At 40.4% G+C, this 23,078-nt stretch overlaps 1 protein-coding gene across 1 annotated transcript in view; it reads right to left on the bottom strand.

Moving 5' to 3' along the window:
- UBR5 (ubiquitin protein ligase E3 component n-recognin 5) overlaps positions 1–23,078 on the bottom strand; it is a 148,635-nt gene that overhangs the window by 19,800 nt on the left and 105,757 nt on the right. The window contains exons 36-51 of the mRNA XM_026659873.1: positions 22,254–22,385; positions 21,061–21,318; positions 20,102–20,370; positions 17,554–17,765; positions 16,841–17,071; positions 13,887–13,960; positions 11,719–11,891; positions 11,503–11,616; positions 10,593–10,813; positions 7,382–7,502; positions 7,197–7,295; positions 6,533–6,776; positions 4,624–4,735; positions 3,320–3,464; positions 2,873–3,003; positions 2,130–2,190 (exon numbers count right to left, since the gene is read on the bottom strand). Of these exons, the coding sequence (XP_026515658.1) occupies positions 2,130–2,190; positions 2,873–3,003; positions 3,320–3,464; positions 4,624–4,735; positions 6,533–6,776; positions 7,197–7,295; positions 7,382–7,502; positions 10,593–10,813; positions 11,503–11,616; positions 11,719–11,891; positions 13,887–13,960; positions 16,841–17,071; positions 17,554–17,765; positions 20,102–20,370; positions 21,061–21,318; positions 22,254–22,385 (2,597 nt within the window). The remainder of the gene's footprint in view (positions 1–2,129; positions 2,191–2,872; positions 3,004–3,319; positions 3,465–4,623; positions 4,736–6,532; positions 6,777–7,196; positions 7,296–7,381; positions 7,503–10,592; positions 10,814–11,502; positions 11,617–11,718; positions 11,892–13,886; positions 13,961–16,840; positions 17,072–17,553; positions 17,766–20,101; positions 20,371–21,060; positions 21,319–22,253; positions 22,386–23,078) is intronic.

Here is a 23,078-nt window from a genome sequence, read left to right on the forward strand (position 1 = left end):
GCAACCTAGTGACAGGGGATGTGGAAAAAGCTAATGTACTCAATGCTTTTTTTGCCTCGGTCTTCACGAACAAGGTCAGCTCCCAGACTACTGCACTGGGCAGCACAGCATGGGGAGGAGGTGACCAGTCCTCTGTGGAGAAAGAAGTGGTTCAGGACTATTTAGAAAAGATGGACGAGCACAAATCCATGGGGCTGGATGCGCTGCATCCGAGGGTGCTAAAGGAGTTAGCGGATGTGATTGCAGAGCCATTGGCCATTATCTTTGAAAACTCATGGCAATCAGGGGAGGTCCCGGATGACTGGAAAAAGGCTAATGTAGTCCCCATCTTTAAAAAAAGGGAAGGAGGAGGATCCAGGGAACTACAGGCCAGTCCCTGGAAAAATCATGGAGCAGGTCCTCAAGGAATCAATTCTGATGCACTTAGAGGAGAGGAAAATGATCAGGAACAGTCAGCATGGATTCACCAAGGGCAAGTCATGCCTGACTAACCTAATTGCCTTCTATGATGAGATAACTGGGTCTGTGGATGAGGGGAAAGCAGTGGACGTGTTATTCCTTGACTTTAGCAAAGCTTTTGATATGGTCTCCCACAGTACTCTTGACGGCATTCATCCATGGGCTGGATGAATGGACTATAAGGTGGACAGAAAGCTCACTAGATCGTCAGGCTCAACGGGTAGCAATTAATGGCTCCATGTCTAGTTGGCAGCCGGTATCAAGCGGAGTGCCCCAAGGATCAGTCCTGGGGCTGGTTTTGTTCAATATCTTCATTAATGATCTGGAGGATGGTGTAGACTGCACCCTCAGCAAGTTTGCAGATTACACTAAACTGGGAGGAGTGGTAGATATGCTGGAGGGTAGGGATAGCATACAGAGGGACCTAGACAAACTAGAGGATTGGGCCAAAAGAAATCTGATGAGGTTCAACAAGGACAAGTGCAGAATCTTGTAATTAGGACGGAAGAATCCCATGCACTGCTACAAAGTAGGGACCGAGTGGCTAGACAGCAGTTCTGCAAAAAAGGACCTAAGGGTTACAGTGGACGAGAAGCTGGATACGAGTCGACAGTGTGCACTTGTTGCCAAGAAGGCTAATGGCATTTTGGGCTGTATAAGTACGGGCATTGCCAGCAGATTGAGGGACGTGATCATTCCCCTCTATTCGGCGTTGGTGAGGCTTCATCTGGAGTGCTGTGTCTAGTTTTGGGCCCCACACTACAAGAAGCATGGGAAAAAATTGGAAAGAGTCCAGCGGAGGGCAACAAAAATGATCAGGGGACTGGAGCACATGACTTATGAGGAGAGGCTGAGGGAACTGGGATTGTTTAGTCTGCAGAAGAGAAGAATGAGGGGGGATTTGATAGCTGCTTTCAACTACCTGAAAGGGGGTTCCAAAGAGGATGGAGCTCGGCTGTTCTCAATGGTGGCAGATGACAGAACAAGGAGCAATGGTCTCAAGTTGCAGTGGGGGAGGTCTAGGTTGGATATTAGGAAACACTATTTCACTAGGAGGGTGGTGAAGCTCTGGAATGGGTTACCTAGGGAGGTGGTGGAATCTCCTTCCTTAGAGGTTTTTAAGGTCAGGCTTGACAAAGCCCTGGCTGGGATGATTTAGTTGGGGATTAGTCCTGCTTTGAGCAGGGAGTTGGACTAGATGACCGCCTGAGGTCCCTTCCAACTCTAATATTCTAGGATTCTATGATAAAGAGATTGCACTACAGTACTTGTATTAGGTGAATTGAAAAATACTACTATTTCTTTTCTTTTTTACAATGAAAATATTTGTAATCAAAAATATAAAATGAGCACTATGCGCTTTGTATTCTGTGTTGTAATTGAAATCAATATATTCGAAAATGTAGAAAACATCCAAAAATGTTTAAATAAATGGTATTCTACTAATCTTTTTAATTGCGCGATTAATCGCAATTAATTTTTTTAATCGCTTGACAGCCCTACATTTTATGTGACAAGAGGAGATAACTGAGGCAAAATGGCAGGTTATTTACAGGTTGTTACATTACATTTATTTTAAAAAACATACATCTTTTTATGGCAAGCCAATATAACTGGATCTTAAATTTCCTTCAGTTCACACATGAATCGGATGCAAAACAGATCCTTACCTGTACCTTGTCTGAGGAGTCTAGCAACCCAAGATCCAGGATACTGTCAGCTCCATTTTCCCTGTGGGGGGGGGGGTTAAGGGGAGAAGAGGCAAGCCAAGATTTAATTTACCATTATCCATTAATAGTCACATTCTAAGCTGGAACTAGAAGAGTTATATTTTTTAATGAAAAGTCAAAATAATAAAACTAGATATGATTCTGAAAACAGAATTTAGTAAAGAAAAATTTGAAAGGAACAAGCCTGCCATTTCTTTATTATGCATGTATACAGCTGAGTTTCCTCAACCAATCTCTACAGCTGGACAGGAGGAACACTAAGCCATTGTAACCAGGTTCTGAAAACAAACCGTGCGAAGTGCAGTTTCTTGCCAATTTGGTTTTAAAGCAAATCACAGACAAGAATACCATATTATTATTTATATTACAGTGGGACCTAGATGCATAACCAAGATAATGGTCCCATTGTGCTAGGCACTGTACATATACAATGTAAGAAGTAGCCCTTGCCTCAAAGAGTTTACCATCTAAAAAGACAAGGTAGACATTGTGGGGAAAAGGAAATACTTTCTTGTTTTCCAAATGGGAAACTGAGGGTACTAATATTAGGTGACTTGCCCAAGGCAAACAGGACATCTGTGACAGAGCAGGGAACTGAATCCAGATCTGCTGGGTCCTAGATCACTGTCTTAACCACAAGACCAGCCTTCCTTTTTTATTTGAATCCTGATATAATTCTTTACCTTCCATGTGCAATAATGAGTTCCATAGCCTCATCAACTCTTGCTCTAAGGGAATCTTCACTTGCTAGTAATAGAAGCAGCTGAGCCGGGGACAACTCCAGTAGCATACCTGTGATTTTGCTTGCAAATGCCTGGAAATAAGAGTTCAAGATCTTACTGTCCTATCATTCCTTCAGTGCACTCACTTTCAAATATGGTTTTATGAAAATCTTAATATCTTAACACACCCAAGATTTAAAACGAATTTGTGAGTCAAATGACAAGTTGTAGAAATACAAAACTAGAGAAAGTCACAAACGAGATACAAAAAAATACCCTTATAGAATTCAACTATTTTAATAAGTCATGAATTTCACAAGCAAAGGATAAAGAAAAGAAATCTTAAGTGAAAGATACCCATAGCATCAACAACAATAGACTTAAGTGTACCGCGCAGATTGGTCTTACTGGTTGCATTGCTTGTACACGAGGGTAAAGCCTTTCTCCAAGGGCCTGTCGATGTGCTGGAAGAGGATCAGGATCATCACTAGGATTCCCTTCTGAGGCTGGTCTAAAGGGCCTTGTGTCAATGGAAAGTTGTCTTCTAAAGTCCCTTTAAAAATGACAGTTTACATCCCTCTTGGTTTATATTTTGTGAAACTTGATAAGACTATGTTAGTTGCAAAGGAAACTTACAAAGCTCTTGGATAATATTATTTATGTACAGATAAAATAGTACAGACCAGTTTGTGCAATTGTAATATTCCATGTAGTTAGCGGGATATAAAGGTTTGGAAAGGGAACAGAGTTGAACTCTGTCAGTCTTTTGGGGAAACAAGGTGGACAACCCACCAAGTAACAATGGTGTTGTTTGTAATGCATTTCTTGTCTTGGCTACTGCAATGACAGGAGTGATTTGTGAGATGGGGTTGAACAGCGGTCTAGTGGTGCTGAAATGGGCGTATTCATTAGAGCATGTATTTATATACCAAATCTCAAAAAAGAATATGGAAGTTATTCAAAATAAGTGCTCTACTATCTTGAAAGAGAGAAGCGTAGTATCCTCTCAGTTTGAAGAAAGGATTCTCCAAATTTTAGAACAGACATTCATCTATTTCAGCGGTTCTCAAACTTATTTGATCAGGCCCCCCCAAATACATATACCACCACCAGGCTCTGAAGGCAAAGCAGAGAGCAGCAGTTGTTGGCTGGGCGTCCAGTTCTGAAGGCAGTGCCGCGCCAGAAGCAGCACAGAAGGATGGCAATGTGAAAACTGATATTCGTCAATACCATTTTTCACAGCAGGCTTAGCGCCCCATTGCCACCCCTACTTCTGTGCTGCTGCTGCCGCCCCAAAGCTAACAGCTGGAGCCCCACCACCTCCAAGTGAGGGATGCGCGGGGAGACGGAGAGCCTGAGCCTGGGCTGCCTACCCATGAGGGATTTGGGGCGGGCGGGGGGGGGGGGGGGGGGGGGGGGGGAGGAGAGAGAGCCCAAGCGGCAGGGCTTGGGCTGTCAGACCTAGGACAGCAGGACTCCAGCTGTCCCCTTTATTCCTGCCTTCTGGGTATGCACAGCCCTTCTGCATGAGGCCCAACTGCCTGGGGCTGAAAGCCAGAGCTCTTTTCAAAAAACAAAAAAACCACACAGCTCACGCCTCCCTTGACACATTCCCACACCTCCCTTGGGAGGCCCGCCCCATAGTTGGAGACTCACTGACCTATTTCATAAAATACTTGTGATCAGGACATAATTACAGATAAATCACGTACCTATCCCTGTCTCTGCGAGAACCAGCTCGTAAGCCACTACTCCTCCTCATTTCCCTTTCTCGCTCCCTCTCCCGATCTCTCTCTCCTCTATTTCGCAATCTCTGCATCAGACCTGAAAAGGAAAAAAAATGTTAAGTCGACCTACTTATGTCAGTGTACACACTACAGCGTTGCTCCCACCAATGCAAGTGCCCTGCTACACCAACATAACTCCACCCCCATGAGGGCTTATGTTGGTGTAGTTAAGGCAACGCAGTGTCCCTGTAGACTCTGCGTTGTTACATCTATTGGCTGTCATTCTTGTAAATTTACAAGAAAGCTGGCTCCACAGCTGGACTGCTGCCTGGTCTCTGCTCCAAGCTGGGCTGTCCTCCTGGCTCCCCGTTCCCGGCGGGGAGTTGAGGGGGATGGGGCAGCCGGGTTTCCGGCAGGAAGCTGGACACGGAGCTGAGAGCCCTGGCTCTCAGTCCCCCACACTGCCACTCTTAAGTCAGGGGAAGCACTCCTGGTGAGGACGCACACCACCGACAGAAGAATGTCAGCATGGACATGAACGACCTGCAATAATTACTACAGTGCCTGTAAGATGACTTAACATAGGTTGATTTAAGTTTATAGTGTAGATATGCCCTGAGAGACTTTAAAATATTGGTGTTAGGCAGAAACAGCAGTTACGGAGATTGAATGAAATATCACCTCTTCTGACTTTGTACACAAATCCAGAGCAGCTGGATGTTTCTGCTAAAGCGATCAATGAATTTTTGACATGGACTTTACGATGTTATTAGGAATCAGTTAACACATAACTAAGATAAATGGAGAAAGTTCATAAGTTCAGATCAAATGTAGAACTCTACACAAACTCCAACTAAAATGATCTGAGCAGAAGTTCTAAGCGGGATTGTGGGGAAACAGAGCCATTCTTATCATAGAATCGTAGGACTGGAAGGGACCTTGAGAGGTCATCTAGTCCAGTCCCCTGCACTCATGGCAGGACTAAGTATTCTTCTTCTATTATCCTGGCCCCCAAATAGTGTGTAGGTGAGGAACAGCTGTACAGTGACATCAATGCCACTACTATTAAGTCCACAGACTTCAGTAGTAGAGGATTAGTCTGAATCTCACAATGATGTTCTCCAGTCCTCTGCGCTGCTCCAGCCACACCAAACTGTCCAAGTACAGTTGCTATGTGACCTGCTCCCACCATAGCAAACCCACAGTGGCTCCATTACATTTAGGATCTTTTACCTCAGCTATGTCCGTAAGCATGCAGCTCCTAGAGTTATTTTAGTCTTCCTGAAGACTCAGCATTGCACCGACACATGTTCAGAATCGCTAGGCAATTGCAAGAACTAAATATTCCCCTCCCCGCCATGAAAAATTTAGTTTCTGCAGAAACTGAACTTAAATTTCTACAAGAGAAGTGCTGGTATAGCATACCACTTCACTCATATCTCAGGGACAAAGTGGGACTGGATGGAATGGTCATGGGCTATAGAGCCTTTCACATTTCAGTTGTCTCTTCATGACGATATTGGCAATGTCCAAATATAGTAGATACTCATGGCTAATTTATATTCTAAGTGAAGTAAGTTGACGGTTTTGATCTGGTTCTAAGTGGACAAATAGCTAGCTCTCAAAAAATACTAAATCAGTATCCCTTTTTGGCAATTTTGGCCAAGAGGCAAAGAATTGAATGGATGTATCCTTTCAGGCTGGAGGAAGTTCCTTCAGGTCAAGGCTGATGCACATTTTCAGGGAATCGAGGGGAGAAGTTATAGCCACTAATTATTTAGCTATCTTTCTGGTTTTTCTAATGTATATTAACAGAGTTAATATTCCAAAATGAAAAGTGTGTCCAAAGTTATGATTAATGGTAGCCTCGGAATACCTTCTCTATGGTACTTACTTGTATGGGTACCCTTGTTGGCATTCTGGATGCAGTCTAGGTTTGGCAGTTTCTCATTTGATAGAAAAGCCTGTGCAATGGCAGTATAAAAACTTCGTGCTACACCACTGCCTTCTCCTGGCTCATCCTTAAATGTAACTTTTACTCTGTGCACAGCCATTGGAGTTGTAGCACATCTGCGACCAAAATGATTGTTGAGCTGCCTCATCGTCTGCTGAATTAGAAGATCTCTATCTCGATCAACCTAGCAAATACATAGGCTAAATTAAGTCTTTACCCTTCTGTAATGATTGTCATAGCAAAAGATCAAATATTAATTTCAGCTTTAAATGTTATTTCAAGAGGATTTTTAGTATTTCAGAATAAAAGTTCCCATGAAATACTATGTTTGGAAGGAGTCAGCAGAAGGAGGAATCCATAACACTACACAGTAATTGCAACGCAGCACTATTCAGTGCACCGGAGTCCCCACCCTGAAAAAAGTTCCAAAATGTTTGCCTACAGAGTTTGAAACATAACTTTTTATATCAAATTACTAAAACACAGATTACTGTAGTGCGTGTTAAACCTTTAACAACAGAATATAAAATTATAATATGACGTTTTCATTGCATTCAACTTTTAATTAAGTTATAAATCAGGAAAATAAAACTAATTTTTTTACCTCCAATGTTAAATCCCTGGATTGCTGGTTTCTAAGTTTTTCCATTTCTCTGCGGAATTTTGATTCTTTTACTTCAAAGCCACCTAATTCAGTCAAGATCTTTAAAAAAACCAAAATAATAAATTAGCTGTAGAATTTAAACAAACAAAATGCAATCGACGATCTTCCACACAGAAAATACATACTGATCCAGGCTCTGCTCCAACATCTTCCATGAACACTCTGCCAAACAGTTCTAAAGAAAGGCGCCAACGTCCTAGCAACATATCATGAGAAATAACCATTCCCATGAAACTACACTGGGGCCTGGTAGAACAGGGAGAAAAAACAAACATGTAATACTTAAAAAATGCAAACACGAAGTTAACCTCTGATATTACTCAGTTGTAGATTTTTACTTTTGTTTAATCACTGCATTCAGAATAATTCCCTGATTTTCTAGCACCTAGAAATAGGAGCTTCAGGTCGGCTCATGTTCTGGTTTGAACTGAAAGTTTAAATGTAGAGGCTCAGATACCAAACATGAGATCATTTGTTGTTAAGATCTGGACAAAATTTAAACTTTAAGTGGCACTGTAAATTATTAATGACAGCCATCACCTATAATAAAAGTTTTAAGTGATAAAACTGAAAGCTACAGTAAGGGATATGATTTTGTTGTAAGAGCCCCTGAAAAATACAACTCAGAAATCAGCTCACATGCAATTTATGGCATTTCTCCTAGTTAAGTAATACATAGGAGATTGAGTAGATGAGCTTTCACAAATTACTATTCATCGCACAAAGCTGGCGAGAAATACTTCAAAGTTTGCCCAATTAAATAAATCCGTGCCTACCAAGTTGGTGATTATCATTTATTTATTTTTTAAAATAATGGAGGAGTAAGCAGCTGTCCACTTTATGCCTAATTTTCAAATCCGTCCCAACTTCTCCAAAGAAATACCACTCTTCCTGAAATTCTGCATATCATCTCAGGATACGCTTTTTCAGGAAGTTGTGTAAAAGAGTTTTAAAGTTACGCTGTTACGAAAGTTTAGCTTTGTTTACTTCAACGTTATTCTAATACTTTTCCCCATTCATCATCTCTTCAGATGGGCTGGCCTAGAAACTCCTCATTTAGATGAGCAAAATAAATCTGAATTGCCTTTTAGGATTTTTTTTTTTTGAGGGCATGTATGTGAGATGAGTGAGGAGTGTTAGAAACTGAATTTAAGTGCAAAAAGAGCATCATTTTAAAAAAGCACTTATAGATATATAAAAAATGACTTTCTGACTCCAGCTGCTGAACTGAGCCAGAAGCAAGAGTGTGGGAGCGGAGAGGGGGCATATGGAGGGGTGACACGGAAACACAATTTCAGATTTAGGAATGGAGGGTGGGGGGGGGGCGTCGACAGAAGGGGTCATATGTAGAGGAGAGAAAAGGTGGTGCATCATGGGAAAATGAAAGGGATAGCAGAACCATAGAGAAGAACAACACAGAAGATGGCATGGAAGTGGGTGCAGGAAAATAGGGATGTTACAGGATGCATGTTCAGGGAATCTGTCTTACTTGCCAACCCAACTTAACCGTATGGCACCCAAAACAACTACACAAACAATTCATTAACAAAAACATAACTACACCTCTACCCTGATATAATGCTGTCCTCAGGAGCCAAAAATATCTTACTGCGTTATGGGTGAAATCATGTTATATCAAACTTGCTTTGATGCGCCGGAGTGCACAGCCCCGCCCCCCTGGAGCGCTGCTTTACCGCGTTATATCCGAATTCATGTTATATCGGGTCGTGTTATATTGGGGTAGAGGTGTATTTCCTAAACGAGGCTAAGGCGTGCATCAGTGGAATCTTATCACTTACAAAATGTATTCTGTCTTCCAAGTAATTCTTCTACTTCAAAAACCCCTCAAAAATAGGAAAGATCTGAGGTGAACCACTTTCCTCATGCCATATAGTCCTTTACTTTCTATCTGACCATGCAAGTAACTTCTCCCTACCCAGTCTCAGCAAAGCCCCCTTTGCATATATACATACCTAAAGTTAAAATTACTAGGGGATTGGAAGATTCCTTTTCTTTATGAAGGAATCAGTTTCCAAGGTACTTTAAAATATGGTATGTTATTACTATTATTCATTACAAACAGTAAACATACTAATTAGCCATGTCTACATATATTTAAACATATATTGACTATATTTCATAATTCCAAGGAGAATGTTTACCTGTGCATTGATAAAAATATTACTCAAACATAAAATGTATGACACTCTGATCTATGTAGTTATGAAATATTTAGCTCTAAGTTTCATATTATTTCTTATATATGTGTATGTACACACACACACAATTTCAGAACACAGCAAAGGGGCCCAATTTAGGTTCAGTGGGGAGTTGTAACTTGCATGGTGTGATAGGAAGAAAAGGAGTACAGACACTCCCTGGATTACACAAGACCCAATTTACGCATATTCACACTTATGGAAAAAGTTCCATAAGCCAGAAATAGGATTTTTGAGTTGCGGAAAATTTTGCGTAACATACGGGTATACGTTTCCGACTTACGCAAAATTCGAGTTATGCAAGGCTTTCCGGAACGGAATGATTGCGTAAGTCGGGGGGTGTATGAGCAAAGCTGCTGAATCCCTTAGCTGTTCATTTTCAAACATATTTATTTAATTTAACTTAAATTTATTTAAATAAATTTAAATAAAACATTTTTAAAAAACCAACCAAACAAAAACAACACGTAAGTAGAGGAATTATTCTACGGAAAGTATAACATTTTTAGGTGTTAAGCAGACTCCACTGCTACGCATTTCAACATTAACAATTTCCTAACAACATGGTTTTTGTGGATTTTTTCCCCCAAGGATGCTTTTAGTGCTTATAAAAGATGCTGGATCATTACTTTAGAGACCAAAGTCCCATCTAGAAGAGGTAGCAAAACAAACAGTGAGAGCACCAGCTTGTCCACCCTTCCTATGTACCTCAATCTTCTCTTCTGGAGGGGACTAATAATGAAGGCAGTTGAATCTCTAAGCCCATCAAATGACCTTTGGTACCCAGCTGAGACTCTCAGTACAGATAATAATAGTGCCAATTCCTGCGTGGAACTTGGCTACCTAGAAAGTCAATTAATCCTCCTCTGGATACAAACTATGTAAGAAGTAGAAGGCTTCCACCACTCCAGTTCACCCATCTTCCTATCCACCTCTGCTCAATTGTCTGCACTACTTTGCATCCAACCAACTTTGAAACAGTTTCAGAAGTGTCCTGAATACTTTTCAGTCTCGTAAGTACTTCCAAAAGTTTCTTACTAAAGGTTTGAAATGCCATAAGATTATATGCTAATTTAGCACTATTTTATAGAACAATTCGCTTTTACACCTTGAGTACCTGAATGATGTAAGAGGTGGCCCTTCACTCTCGGTCAGTCCTATCTCTGCCAGCAAGCTGCTTTTCAGCTGTGCTGCAAGATCATGAGCTGAAGGCCCTGGTTTTGAAGTCTCAGATTCTTCTGTTGGCACATTTTGTTCCTCTCCTTCCTTCTTTTGCCGATTTTGCATGCTCATAACATTTTTTAAATTGGCTGCATAAGACATTTTGGTTGGAAGAACCTAAACAAGGAGATGTCATTTAATTACATTTTAAAAACAGACCATGAAGTTTTTCAAATTAGACATCCTGAAGAAACAAAAAAAAAAACGAACACTGTCCTTCATGAGCTGATGAATATGCTTCTACCACAATTTCGGTGTGTAAAACTTTAGAAGGCCTTTTGTATATAATTTTCCTGTTGATTTTTTTTTATTTATACAGAACTGCACTTAATGTATGATAGACTTAGCTTGTTCACAGACCACACATTGCAGAATTTCAAGCACAAAGGTACTTCAAGATGGCAGCAGTTCAGACTCTGGGTGATCTTAATAGGACATTTTAGAGGTGGGAATTTTTTATTCCCTTTTCCTCTCAAATAGTCTTGATTTATGAGCATTTCAATTAAATCCCCCAAAATTAATGTAGCCTTGAAAAAATACTCAGAGCATGCATTTGATTATTAAAGATATCTGTTTAAAATAAATTGTTTTTTCAAACAGATACAAAAGTATGTTCAAAATATATTTAAAAGTTTTAAAATTTTACCAGGCTATTTTAGACCCACCACTATTTTAAAAGTTATCTTCATGCTTTCCCTGTGGCGAAGCATTCACAACTGTCTTATTTGTTTTAAAGGGATTACACTGTATTATTACCTTTCATAAGCCACATACTTTGAAATAAAACAAAATTCCTACTACTGTACCTCAAGGCAGTTTCTATCCACTGTCACTTCCATTAAGCACTTCCCACTGTTGGCAGAGGATGAATATAAACCCTGACTTGGACGGCCAAACAGATCTTCTTTTCTAGCATTTGGCTGAAAATTAATAGAAGCATGCTAAGTAAATAACATACTTTAGTTAGAAATGAAAAACAAGCTACAAATAAGTGTCCTCAAGCATACAGTCTCTGGTGTCACCTGTAGAAGATGTGGCTGGTCTGCCAGGGGGATGGCTTCCGCTAGAGGAACTTCAAATGGATTGGGTGGAATACAACCAAGGAACGTCATGGAGTCTGACCGTCGGAAGAATGGATGGTTTTGGCCAGTTTCTGCTGGGAGGGAGTCATCATCCTTGTCATTAAGTGTAGCACCTAAATATCAGAAAAGTTTTTACTCTTAAAAAACCTTAGGAAAGGTTATACAAAATTTACCTTAAGGATGAGAAGTGAGGGATTTAAAAGCCAAGAAATGACAAAGTTAAAATTAAATATACTAGAGGATCACACATTTCGTAGCTTATGTAAGCTGAACTGGCAGTTGGTGGGAGGGACAAGAACACAGTCTCTATCCCTAAACCTGTAGTAATTTTACAGGATACTGCCAGCAAACCTAAATTTTACTAAGTCCTCTGAGCTGCTCCTCTTCGTTGTTCCCCTTGACAGTGCCATTTGGTGCTGCAGGCAGAAGAGTCTGAGCAGTAGCAGTGTTACATCAGAGGTAACAACCAGTCACTCCTTTCATTCCCTTCAGTTACCCTAAACCTAACCTTGCTGGGCTGCTTTGGTCACCTCTCTCTGACTGTGGCAGCACCAAATGGGCACTGATTAGATAAATTAGAACAGTTTTGACTGGGCAAAGATAAATGATCTTACCTGAGCCAGGAATAGTGTGGAGGAGCTACAGTGCAAATCCTCAGCCTCACTTCTACTGAGCTAATGTAGCTCCTGATCTGAAGCAGCCCCTGCTCTTCCAGTCCTGAACCCCTGGGTACCCCAATTCTGTCAAAGCACTTCAGTCCTGAGCTACAGTTTCATTTGCTAGCTCGTTTCAACCAATGGGATTGAAGTATGCAAATGAGCTGGCATGAATCAGTGAGACACATACAGACATATTACTTTAAAATAAATTCTGACAGACAATTCCTCCTTTATACTCCTGCCAAAACTCAAAATAAAGACTGCATATTTCCCCAGAGGAGCTGATAAGTATCAAAAACAGTGCATTCTTCTGCATTCCCCAAAATGTTCTTTGGTGCATATGTCAACTCCTGCAGTGGAAACAGAACCCTAAACTTGCTGAGGGCCATATTCCGATTTTGATGAAGAAGTTCTACTGATGTCAATAGAGTTCAATTTACAGAAGAAGATTATACCCCCAAATTGTAATTTTTATAAAAGACAAAAGCCAAAAAAACCATCTTGGACTTTCACCTGAGTATGTCCATCAAGGCTTCTTTTAAATTCCATCTCTTGAAAGTCACACACACAGATTGGGATCACCATGAAGAAGGCTAGCAGATCAGACTTCCTGATCTTTTTACAAATTGAATACAACAGGCAGGGAAAAGTGAAGCAACTTCCCTTAGGGTCTCAAGTCAGTTGCAGGGCTGGAAATACATCCCAGATCTCCTATCTCCCCAGTCTGGAGTCATGTCAGTTGAACCACGCAATATCTAACAGGCATTTAAATGGCACCACACAGTATCTGAGCACTGGTATTTTAAATTGGGTGCAGAACAACAAGCCTGCACCTTCTCTCCCCACACTCATTCACTTGGGAAAATAATCCAAAACAATCACTCAGTTTATGGATTCTGTGCTCTTGCACAATGATACTTTCCCAGTTGTGCTAGCAACAATTTGTACCAACTTGGAGTCCTGATCAAGTTCAAACTTTTGTTGCCACTGTAAAAACATTACAGAAATATAGAAATAGTTCAGCTGCAATCATTTCTCTCTACTGTGAGGGGGGCATCAAATAGGAAGACACACACACCTAGAAGACGGACATGAAATTTTGTAAAGTGATACCTGTAAGTGGATTATTACTAAAAACAAAGAGCTTTACTCCAAATGTTTGTTTGTTTGTTCCATCCCACCATTTACATGGTATATTGGAGTAGCAAAATTCCCACCCAGAAAAAAAAAGTGTAGTTAAAGCTTTATTAAGAAGAGCCCTGCGCAGATACAAAATTTGTATCTGCATCCAATCTGCAAAAATGGTCTGCGGATATCCACATATGCAGATATCGATGGATATAAAGCGGATAGCCAGAGATTTGCAGGACTCTACTATTAAACCAAAGGGGGAAAAGCATAGAGAATGTCCCATCTTGGTATATGGCAGAAATTCTCTCTCATACTAACTTTGATTTGTGTCATCATCATTTTCATGTTCTGAATCTTCGTTGTCAAGACCCAGCTCCAAGAGCTCACGAGTCCTGTAAGAGAATAATCAGTCAGTCCTCTTCAATAAATCATTTTGAAAATATAACACTAATATCATGCAATAAAAGTGATAGAATAATTAAAGGGTGGTTACCCTACCATACGTGTGGTTCTCTGAAGATGGTGCCCTCCTAACGTCAGCCTAACTGGCCTCCACTGTGTTACACTGGGAGTTGTCTCACAAAGTTTGAAGGCATTTCTTGACTACTCTTCGACACCCCCCCCGCCCCACCCTCCACTGATGCACTCCTTCTGATTAATACCTAAACTGAGCAGTAGTTTCAAAAATTCAATTTGGGGGGGAGAGAAAGAGAAGGGGTTCAATTGCGTCGTATAAAGAGAAAAGGAATGATCACTTGAGTTAGGTTACAGAAGGGTTGTACAGTGGATACCACTGTCAAAATTCTGAGAGATCAGATACCTATCGGAGAAAGCTAAGCTCTATAAATCATCTCTCTGGGACATTTTAGTACTAAAAAATTGCACAGGACACAGTGAAAAATGTACTCAAAATGTACTCTTTTGGCACGTAACTTAAAAAGTATGTCAAACCAGTGGCAAATAGTTAACCTATTCTTGTTAATAATAGTAATCCTACCAATAACTTTCCAAATAACTTTCAGTCTGCAGTATGCCAAAGAAGTGGAGCTAAAATGGGGGAAGTGTGAAATGTTATAGCTTCTACCCTCTTTTTTAAATTTGAGGGAGAATTCAGAGCTCATTAAATGTACTGGATGAGAGACGTGGAAGAAGTGAACACTGAAGTAATCTACCCACAGGACAGGGTGATGCAGGAGCACAGCAGTACAGCAGAACCTCAGAAATGGAGGTTGTTCATAATTCTGAAATGTTCATAACTTTGAATAAAACATTATGGTTATTCTCTCAAAAAATTACAACTGAATATTGACTTACTGCATCTTTGAAACTTTACTATGCAGAAGAAAAATGCTGCTTTCCCTTTATGTTGTTATTTTTTTTTAGTAGTCTCTGCTGCTGCCTGCTTGTGTACTTCTGGTTCTAAATGAAGTGTGAAATTGACTGATCAGTTTGTAACTCTAGTGTTCGTAACTGAGGTTCTACTGTAGTATGTTTCCCAAGATGTCTTGCTGATGAACCTCAACCTTAATTAAGAGCAACTATCTCTAAGCTTGATAAGATAGTTCAGTCTCTGCACTCATTCTGTCCTCTGCCTCTAAGCAGAGACTGCCAAAAGTTTCAATTAGTGCCCATTTTGATGGCGGTGTACATGGTATGAACTGTCCTTTGTAAACTAGATAGGGATCAATAAAAACTCATTTCACACAGGCTACTGCACTGCCATCTGATGGTAATAACTGACTAGGGCTGGATTTGAATCAGTAACCTAGAAGTGAAAGGGTCTATATATCATTAGCAAATTTGACGAGCAATCATACAGTTCTGCTATACTAATGTAGTATTTACTCTCACATGATGGAAAAATCTCATGTTCTAGGTTTTTACAGCATACTGGTAAACAGACACCTATGAAGAATGGTGTGAATACTTCAAAACTAAAATGCATCGCATCAATGCAGAACTAAGCTCCATATTTCAAGGGAATGTTCCAATTCATAGGCAAGAGGTCATATGACATGGAGTTTATGGCAACAAGTCAAACTTAAAAAGAACAGGAGTACTTGTGGCACCTTAGAGACTAACAAATTTATTTGAGCATAAGTTTTCGTGGGCTACAGCCCACTTCATCGGGGGTGTGTGTGTGTGTGTGTAGGTACACACACACACACACACACACACACACACTTACTATATGTTCCATTCTATGCATCCGATGAAGTGGGCTGTAGCCCACGAAAACTTATGCTCAAATAAATTTGTTAGTCTCTAAGGTGCCACAAGTACTCCTGTTCTTTTTGCGGATACAGACTAGCACGGCTGCTACTCTGAAACAAGTCACACTTAGGCATTCAGCAATGGCTGTCAAAGGCTTGAACCATAGTTCCCAAGTCGGAAATCAGCTTGGGTAAGATACTGAAAATAAGGGTTGTGCTGATCTAGCATGACAATTTAGCAACAAACATAAAATAGAACAATAATGGCTATTTTGAGGTTGCAATTGGAGTATCTCTTGAACAAATTCAAATTCAATAAAAACAAGAGCAGTCAAAACAACTCTAAAATATTCATGTCACAAGAACATCCCAACAATTAATGAACTTTGCAAGTAAATAGAAAAAGCTAAAAATGATAAAGTGCAATAATGAAAACTAAGAGCAGAATGGTACACTACAAGTGTAATGACATTTCCTACTACTAACAGTTAGCCATATGCTTATATTGGTTGGTTTTTGGCTCCAGTTCCTGCAAACATTTTTGTATCAATACCTTGTACTAACTATGTGGTGCTTCTCTGATGTGCCTTATGTCTGAGGAGCTTTAGGTGCCTGGAATTAACTGCTGTGCAAATTGTCAGTGTCACATGGATCTATCTAATGCCACAAACCATTCTTAAAGTTCAGGTAGATTATTCAGTATCTCTTAGCACAATTAAAGCTAGCGGAACATTACAACAGCTTGGCAAAGTTCTACTTGACCAGGTTATTATTTTTTAAAGTAAAATATTTTTTCATCACCACCATCATGAGAAAGATGTGGAGTAGACTTTACAAGGGTGATTTAAAGATGCTTCAAGGTTTTGTATATTTGCTTCAGTGACCATAAATGCATTTTACCACAGACAGCATGCTCAGCTTAGGACACGGTGCAGAGGTGAGCACGATTGCCAAGCATTGCTACCACAAAAGAACAAATCTTTTGAATTTTCAAGCTCACAGCACAATAGATTTCTGCCACTCTAGTAAGGATTTGTTTGCTAGAGTTGGCTTAATTACCTTTTCCGTTCCAGCTGAGGAGTGTCCAATGTTGTCTGTTGGTTCATTGCTTTAATCCAATAAATAAGGGCCTGAAAAACATATGCTACGTGCTTCAGTGAGCAGACATCCAGAACAGGAAGAACATCTGAGTGCTCATCATTGTGAGAACGCATCAGAGAGAGGGCATAATTTAGAAAGTCTCCACGTGCCGACATCATTCCTTGACGGGCACTGAGCAAAGTAGCACGCCTGTTAGGGAAAAAATTGATATGTAAATGGTGCTTAGATAGCACAGTGGTAAGGTGCCTTAGAAATTCTCACGTAAGTCATGTAAAGTATATGAATGTATACCCTCTAATACCTGTAATTCAAAGATACTGCAATACTACCAGTATTGGGAAATGAAGTACAATAATTAAAACACAAAACCTTAAGTTTAATACGTATAAATAGCCAAATGATTAAATTTATGACTCTTGCATTTAAGAAAGGTTATGAATTTTAGGGTTATGACAAAAATCAGTCCAGTTATCAGCAAGGAAAGCATTTACCAAAATATATATTCATATTGAAGACAGTAGCAATAATTAAGGAAGCCTCCTGTTACATTACAAAAATAGTTACACATCTATGCTTGAAGTCCAGGTTCCCAAAATGTCCCAGTGAGTAAAGAGGTTCAAGTACAAAATGAACAAATGCATACAATTGAAACATGAAATGAAATTTCACACCTTCTACCCTCAAGTGTTCTTAAACTAGCCTCCTCACGTGCTGTCATCCTCTCCCTTCTCGTTGAGTTCTGGGAAGCATGCAGGGGATGGTTTGGATGTCCAGGGTCACCAGCAGATGCTAGTGCAGAACCATAACGCAGTTGAGCTTCAGTGGAGTCCATGATGCTAACCATCCAATTCCAAGTGGGAATAAGCTTTTCCTCTACATAGTTCTGAACAAAGATGAGACATAATGAGTTAGCGGCATCACAAGCAAAAACAGAAAGGAAGGCAATTAAAGTACGAGGTATTGACACGACATTTTTAATTCACTTGGATTTACTGTAAATACTTAAATCTCTCTATCATCTTCCATCTCTCTCCACGAAGACTCCCACTCCTGGAGAAGGTTATGAAAGCCTCCAGAAAGATCCATTCTGCTGTTAGCTGCTTCCCATAAACATCACTAGTATAAAGAAGCCTGGAGCTCCCACTGTGCAACACCTCCTTACTCACCACCTTGGAATCTCTCAAGGTAATCTTCACCAAACACTCTGACCTCAATCTTGGAGATCCCCATCTTATGTCATTCGATACTGATCGCACACAACCCACCTCACAGATGCATATTTTTCAGAGTTCCATCCAAACTCAGATATTTCTGTTGCTTTGTAAGAACCATCTTCCCCCTCCAATCTCCCTCTCTTCTGTTGACTCCACAATCTTTATATTCAACTCCGCTTTACCACTGTGCACTTGAGTCCTTGACTCTACCCTACAGCTCTGTGCTGTCATTTTCTAACCCCTCAATCTGTTCCCTTGATCCCACTCCACCTAATGTCGCATTCCCTTATTCACTGCCCCTCTCTTCTTCAAGCTCTCTCCCTCCCTGCAGACTTCAAACATGTTCTTGTATCTGTTATGCTAATAGGACCCTCCCCTTGACCCCATTTGTGTATCCAAATAACAGCCCAACTCAAAAACTCCTCAAGTCTGGTCTATATACTCACTGCCTGACTACGTCATTTCTACATCACTTGAATGGCCCACCACCATTTCAAACTCAATAGTCAAAACTGTAACCTTCCCAAAACATCTCAGTTCACTGTAAACAACTTCATCATCCTACTGAGTTTCACCATATTAGTGCAATATTCAACTCCTTTCTGGCCTCCCCCGCACCCAACCACGCTGTTATAAGGTCCTCGCTTTTCTTCTGATCCATTTGTAATGGCACCAATCACCAAAGTACCTAAGCATTGTTTCTCCTCCACAACTAAGACAGTCAGCTTTCTCCTCTCATGTCCCACTACAGAAACTCCTTTCCACACCATGAGCATCTTTTGCCTCAATTTCTGAAGCTCTCATCTCTGTAGTCCCCATATCCCACCACACTGCACTGTGGCTTATAGAAGATAGCATAGCTAAAAATCTTACTCTCCAGCTCCTCATATAGTGTCACTCCTCTCTGTGACTTCCTCTCACCTTTTGTATCAAGTTCCTCATCTTCATCTCCAAATTACTGCTCCCTATTCCCTTTGCCTATGTTCCTCAAGCCTTCCTCCTGGAAGCCCCAGGTCTATTTTCCAACCATTCTTTAAGTCTTCTTCCATGGTGCCTCTTAGACTTTGAACTCCCTTTCTCCCCACGTGACAACTGTCATCCTTCTACCCTTTCAAATTCTTCCTTATAGCTCACTTCTTCTATGAGTACCACCAAAAACTGATGTGCAACGCTTCAGGGCCTAAATTAAACCTGCAACATCAGGGAGACCTGAGGAGTAGAACATTGAATGGATCTCTCAGAATGAAGACCTAAGTGGATGGCTGAGGGAGGATAAGGAGTTGGTCCTGAAGAGATGGTTCCCTGAACAGGGGCAGGACTCACAAGCAGGGAAGCCTGGGGAATGGAACATTGTGGGGAACTCTCTTACAGGACACCTGACTTGGGGGCAGAGGCAAGAGTCCGGAGACTCGCCTGGAGAGTGGGGCCCTGGCGCAGAGACTAAAGGAACTGGGAACACAATGCTGCTATTGACTCTTGAGTTGGTGACCTGGAGTGTTCTCCTTGAAGAGGGTAGTGGAAAAAAAAACAACTGTTGTTTCTACATATGTTTATCATGGGTTTGTTCCTGCATAGGTTGACTGTGAGTTTGTTGAGAATGATTTTACTGCAAAGTGTTTCGTTTTTGTTTGGGGGAAGGGGAGGGGAACTACTGCACTGGTGTACACAAATTATGCCCAGAGGTGAGTTTTGCAAGCCATAATACATTATTTCAAAGCATTCAAACATGGATGGAAGGAGCTATAAAAATGTCAAGTAGCAATAACGCAAAGTTTGTGGACACAATTTTAACTCTAAGGTCTAAAAAAATTTACCCTAAATGGTTTTACAGAGAGATTAGATTACTCTGTGTGAAATATGGATAATCCAACGTGTTAAAAACATTTAAAGTTCTACAGCAATTAACTGGAATGCAAATACAGGTTTTTTTTTGTTTTTTTTTAAAATAAAATAAGTTAGCACTGAAACCAGAATTGATGTCTAGAATGTTCTAGTTGCACCATACCTGCAAGTTTACTGCATCCTGATAAGTCAGTTTCACTGCAGCGGGGATCTGGGAGTATACCAGATGATTGTATTTGGGAATCAAACCCATCAAATCAGATATCTGTCGGATCACAATACTGTATGCCCTCGCTAAGCTGCTTGCAGATGTTAAATAGCTGCTTGCATTGCTAGCTTCTAAAGCTGCAGCTGCTGCTGCAGCACTTGTGCTGATGGTGCCGCTTCGACGTAAGTTCGATGGATCAATATAAATCAAACCTGCTGAACTTGCTAAAGATAAGAGAAAGTATGACACCATTAATGATTTTATATACCCTTTACTAATTCTTGTGTTTGACAACAGAAAAAGTTATTAAAATAAACTAAACTTTTAAGTGATTAAACATGAATAATGTACCTGTACTGGCCCTGCAGCTCTAACTAATAAAACTTAATACTAATACTTTCTTGGAGCAGGAGTAAATACTGTATTCTACTAATTTCTTAACTAAAGCTTAAACAGGCAAAGCACTTTAAGACTGCGCATGTTTCTCTTAAGCTAAAGCAAAAAGATAATATGTGGTAAAAAAACGTACTTAACACTTAATCCTATGGGCTGGTCTACACTAAGGCTGTAAGTTGACCTATGTTACGTAACTTACATAACTGCAGTAGTGTAACTGAAGTCCACATAACTTAGGGTCAACTTACAGCAGTGTCTACACTGCGCTATGTTGACTGGAGATGCTCTCCCCCCAACTTACATTCCGCCTCTCGGGGAGGTCGAGTACAGACGTCGACGGGAGAGCACTCTGCCATCAGCTTAGCTTGTCTTCACCAGACCTGCTAAACTGACACCGCTGCATAGATCACAGCACTGCCGATTTAGCAGGAAGCATAGACAAGTCTTATTAAACAGCAAAAACAAAGAACAAAACCATTTATAAATGATGTACATGCATTCCCTTTGCTGAGACTTGCCTGCTGGGGCAGATGTGCTTGATGGAGCTGTGCTAGTTGTTCTCTGATTCTGGGTGTTACGTACAGCCCACTGCATTGAACGGGGAGCTTGGGCAGCACCATTGGCATGAGAGCTATTTGTGGTTCGCTCTAGAGGCTCATCAAGCATGAAGGTCTCCTGCTCTATGTCATCACTCTGGCTACTGCTGCTGTCTGAATCACTGGAGTCATTTGACTGAGAATCATCCTCAGAAAAAAATGCTGGAACACTGCTAGCACCTATGTAGGAAAATAGTGTTTATTGTAATTCACTTATAAGCAGTGATGCAGTCAGACTATTGTACATATATAATAAGTGTTTGAAAACTTCTTCCTGAAAAACAACTATAATTGTAACATTCAAGTACCATGCTTACAGAACATCCAGAAATGCATTCTAACAAATTGTCCTTAAAATACTAGTGCTAACTTTCCACGACAGTTTTATGGAAAGGCAATCAAATTAGTTTTACTTATGTTTTGAAAGAAAGTTAAATGGTTAAGGAACATTTTAATTAAAACCACAGTCCTTTTCAGTAACAGTAATAGAGCAGAAAGTCAATGTACAAGTTTGACCTTCAGATGACTTCAACTCTGATTTAGAAGGATCCTGCTCCCAAACAAGAAGGCAGAACAGTTGCTCTCAAAAATACTTAAAAGTAGTGTTCAAGTTACATAGGGAAAAGAAATATTAAAACATTTTAAGCTGACTTTTACAACACTCCCAGGTATTTTCACACTGATGTTAACAACAGCTGCGCGGCAACAGAACATAGGCAGAAAGCCATACTACAAGAGCCCATTTCTCTTAAGAGGGCTGCACACTGCCGTCTCAATGTAGACAAATCCAAACACTAAGTGAGAAAAACAGAGAAGGAGAAGCTTTAGAGAGAAGATTACAGGAGGAAAAGTCTCATTTAGGTGCTAAGGGTTTCCCCTACAAATTGGGGGCAGAACTATTTCCCCACATTTCTCCTGCATTTGTTCCCTGCCCTTTACTGCCCTTGGCACTAGGCAACATGTGACCCTTCAAAGATTTTGTACTAGAAGCTGACAAGTAAAGTCTCTCCCAACCTGTATTTAATCAGTTAGATACTTTCCTTTATCACATATGCCTAAATCCTGGCTTCCAAGTTTAAATAAAGAACGATGCAAGAGAGGATGAAATGGTGTACCTGCTTCTGATCCCGCAGTAGCTGCAGTGACAACACTTCTACGCCCGCTAGCATTGTCCTGATTGCTGTGGTTACTCTCACTGTCACTTTCTGTTTCAGCTGCTGCTAGTAGATCCAGCTCCATGTCACTGCCTGTACAAATGAAAAAATACAATATTAACATCTAATGCTTACAGAAAAATAATTTAATATCAAAGGAATTTGTGTAGCCCTGTATATTTATTACACCTCAGGCTAATAACAGAGTACTAAGCATCTTAAAGCCATCTCACTTCTACACTTTTATTTCTTCTAAGTTTTGAGAATTAAGAACTCATTAAGAACTCAAACCACAAGATTCTACATTTGAAGTGGCACTTGCAGCCTTAATTCTGCTCCCTGTGCATATGTATTACATAGCCTTTAATTACAGGATCATGTTCTGTTTCAAGAAATAAAATGTACATATAAACTGAATATCTTGGGAGCAGCTGAAGCCTTCAGGTAATCAGAGTTTGATAGTTTCTAGTCACATTTCAGTTTTGGACAAACCCAAATCTGGATAATCAGGATTACCTGCAAATAAAATGGTTCAAAAGGAAAAGCCCGGGCAATCCTACCTTTAGGAACATAGAAAATGCCATATTTCATCAGACCTTTGGTCCATCTAGGCTGGCATACTGTCTCTGACAATGGCTGATACCAGACAATTCAGACAAAAGTGCAACAGTTCCCATAATAGACAATTATGGAAAAGTTTGCCATAGGAAGAAATCTTTCCTAACCTAACACAGTCTGTGGTTGTCTTAAGACCTCAAATATAAAAGGTTAATATCCCTCTTATTT

Source organism: Terrapene carolina, unplaced genomic scaffold (assembly GCF_002925995.2).
Source record: "Terrapene carolina triunguis isolate 2854851 unplaced genomic scaffold, T_m_triunguis-2.0 Scaffold58, whole genome shotgun sequence".
Classification (NCBI taxonomy): domain Eukaryota; kingdom Metazoa; phylum Chordata; order Testudines; family Emydidae; genus Terrapene; species Terrapene triunguis.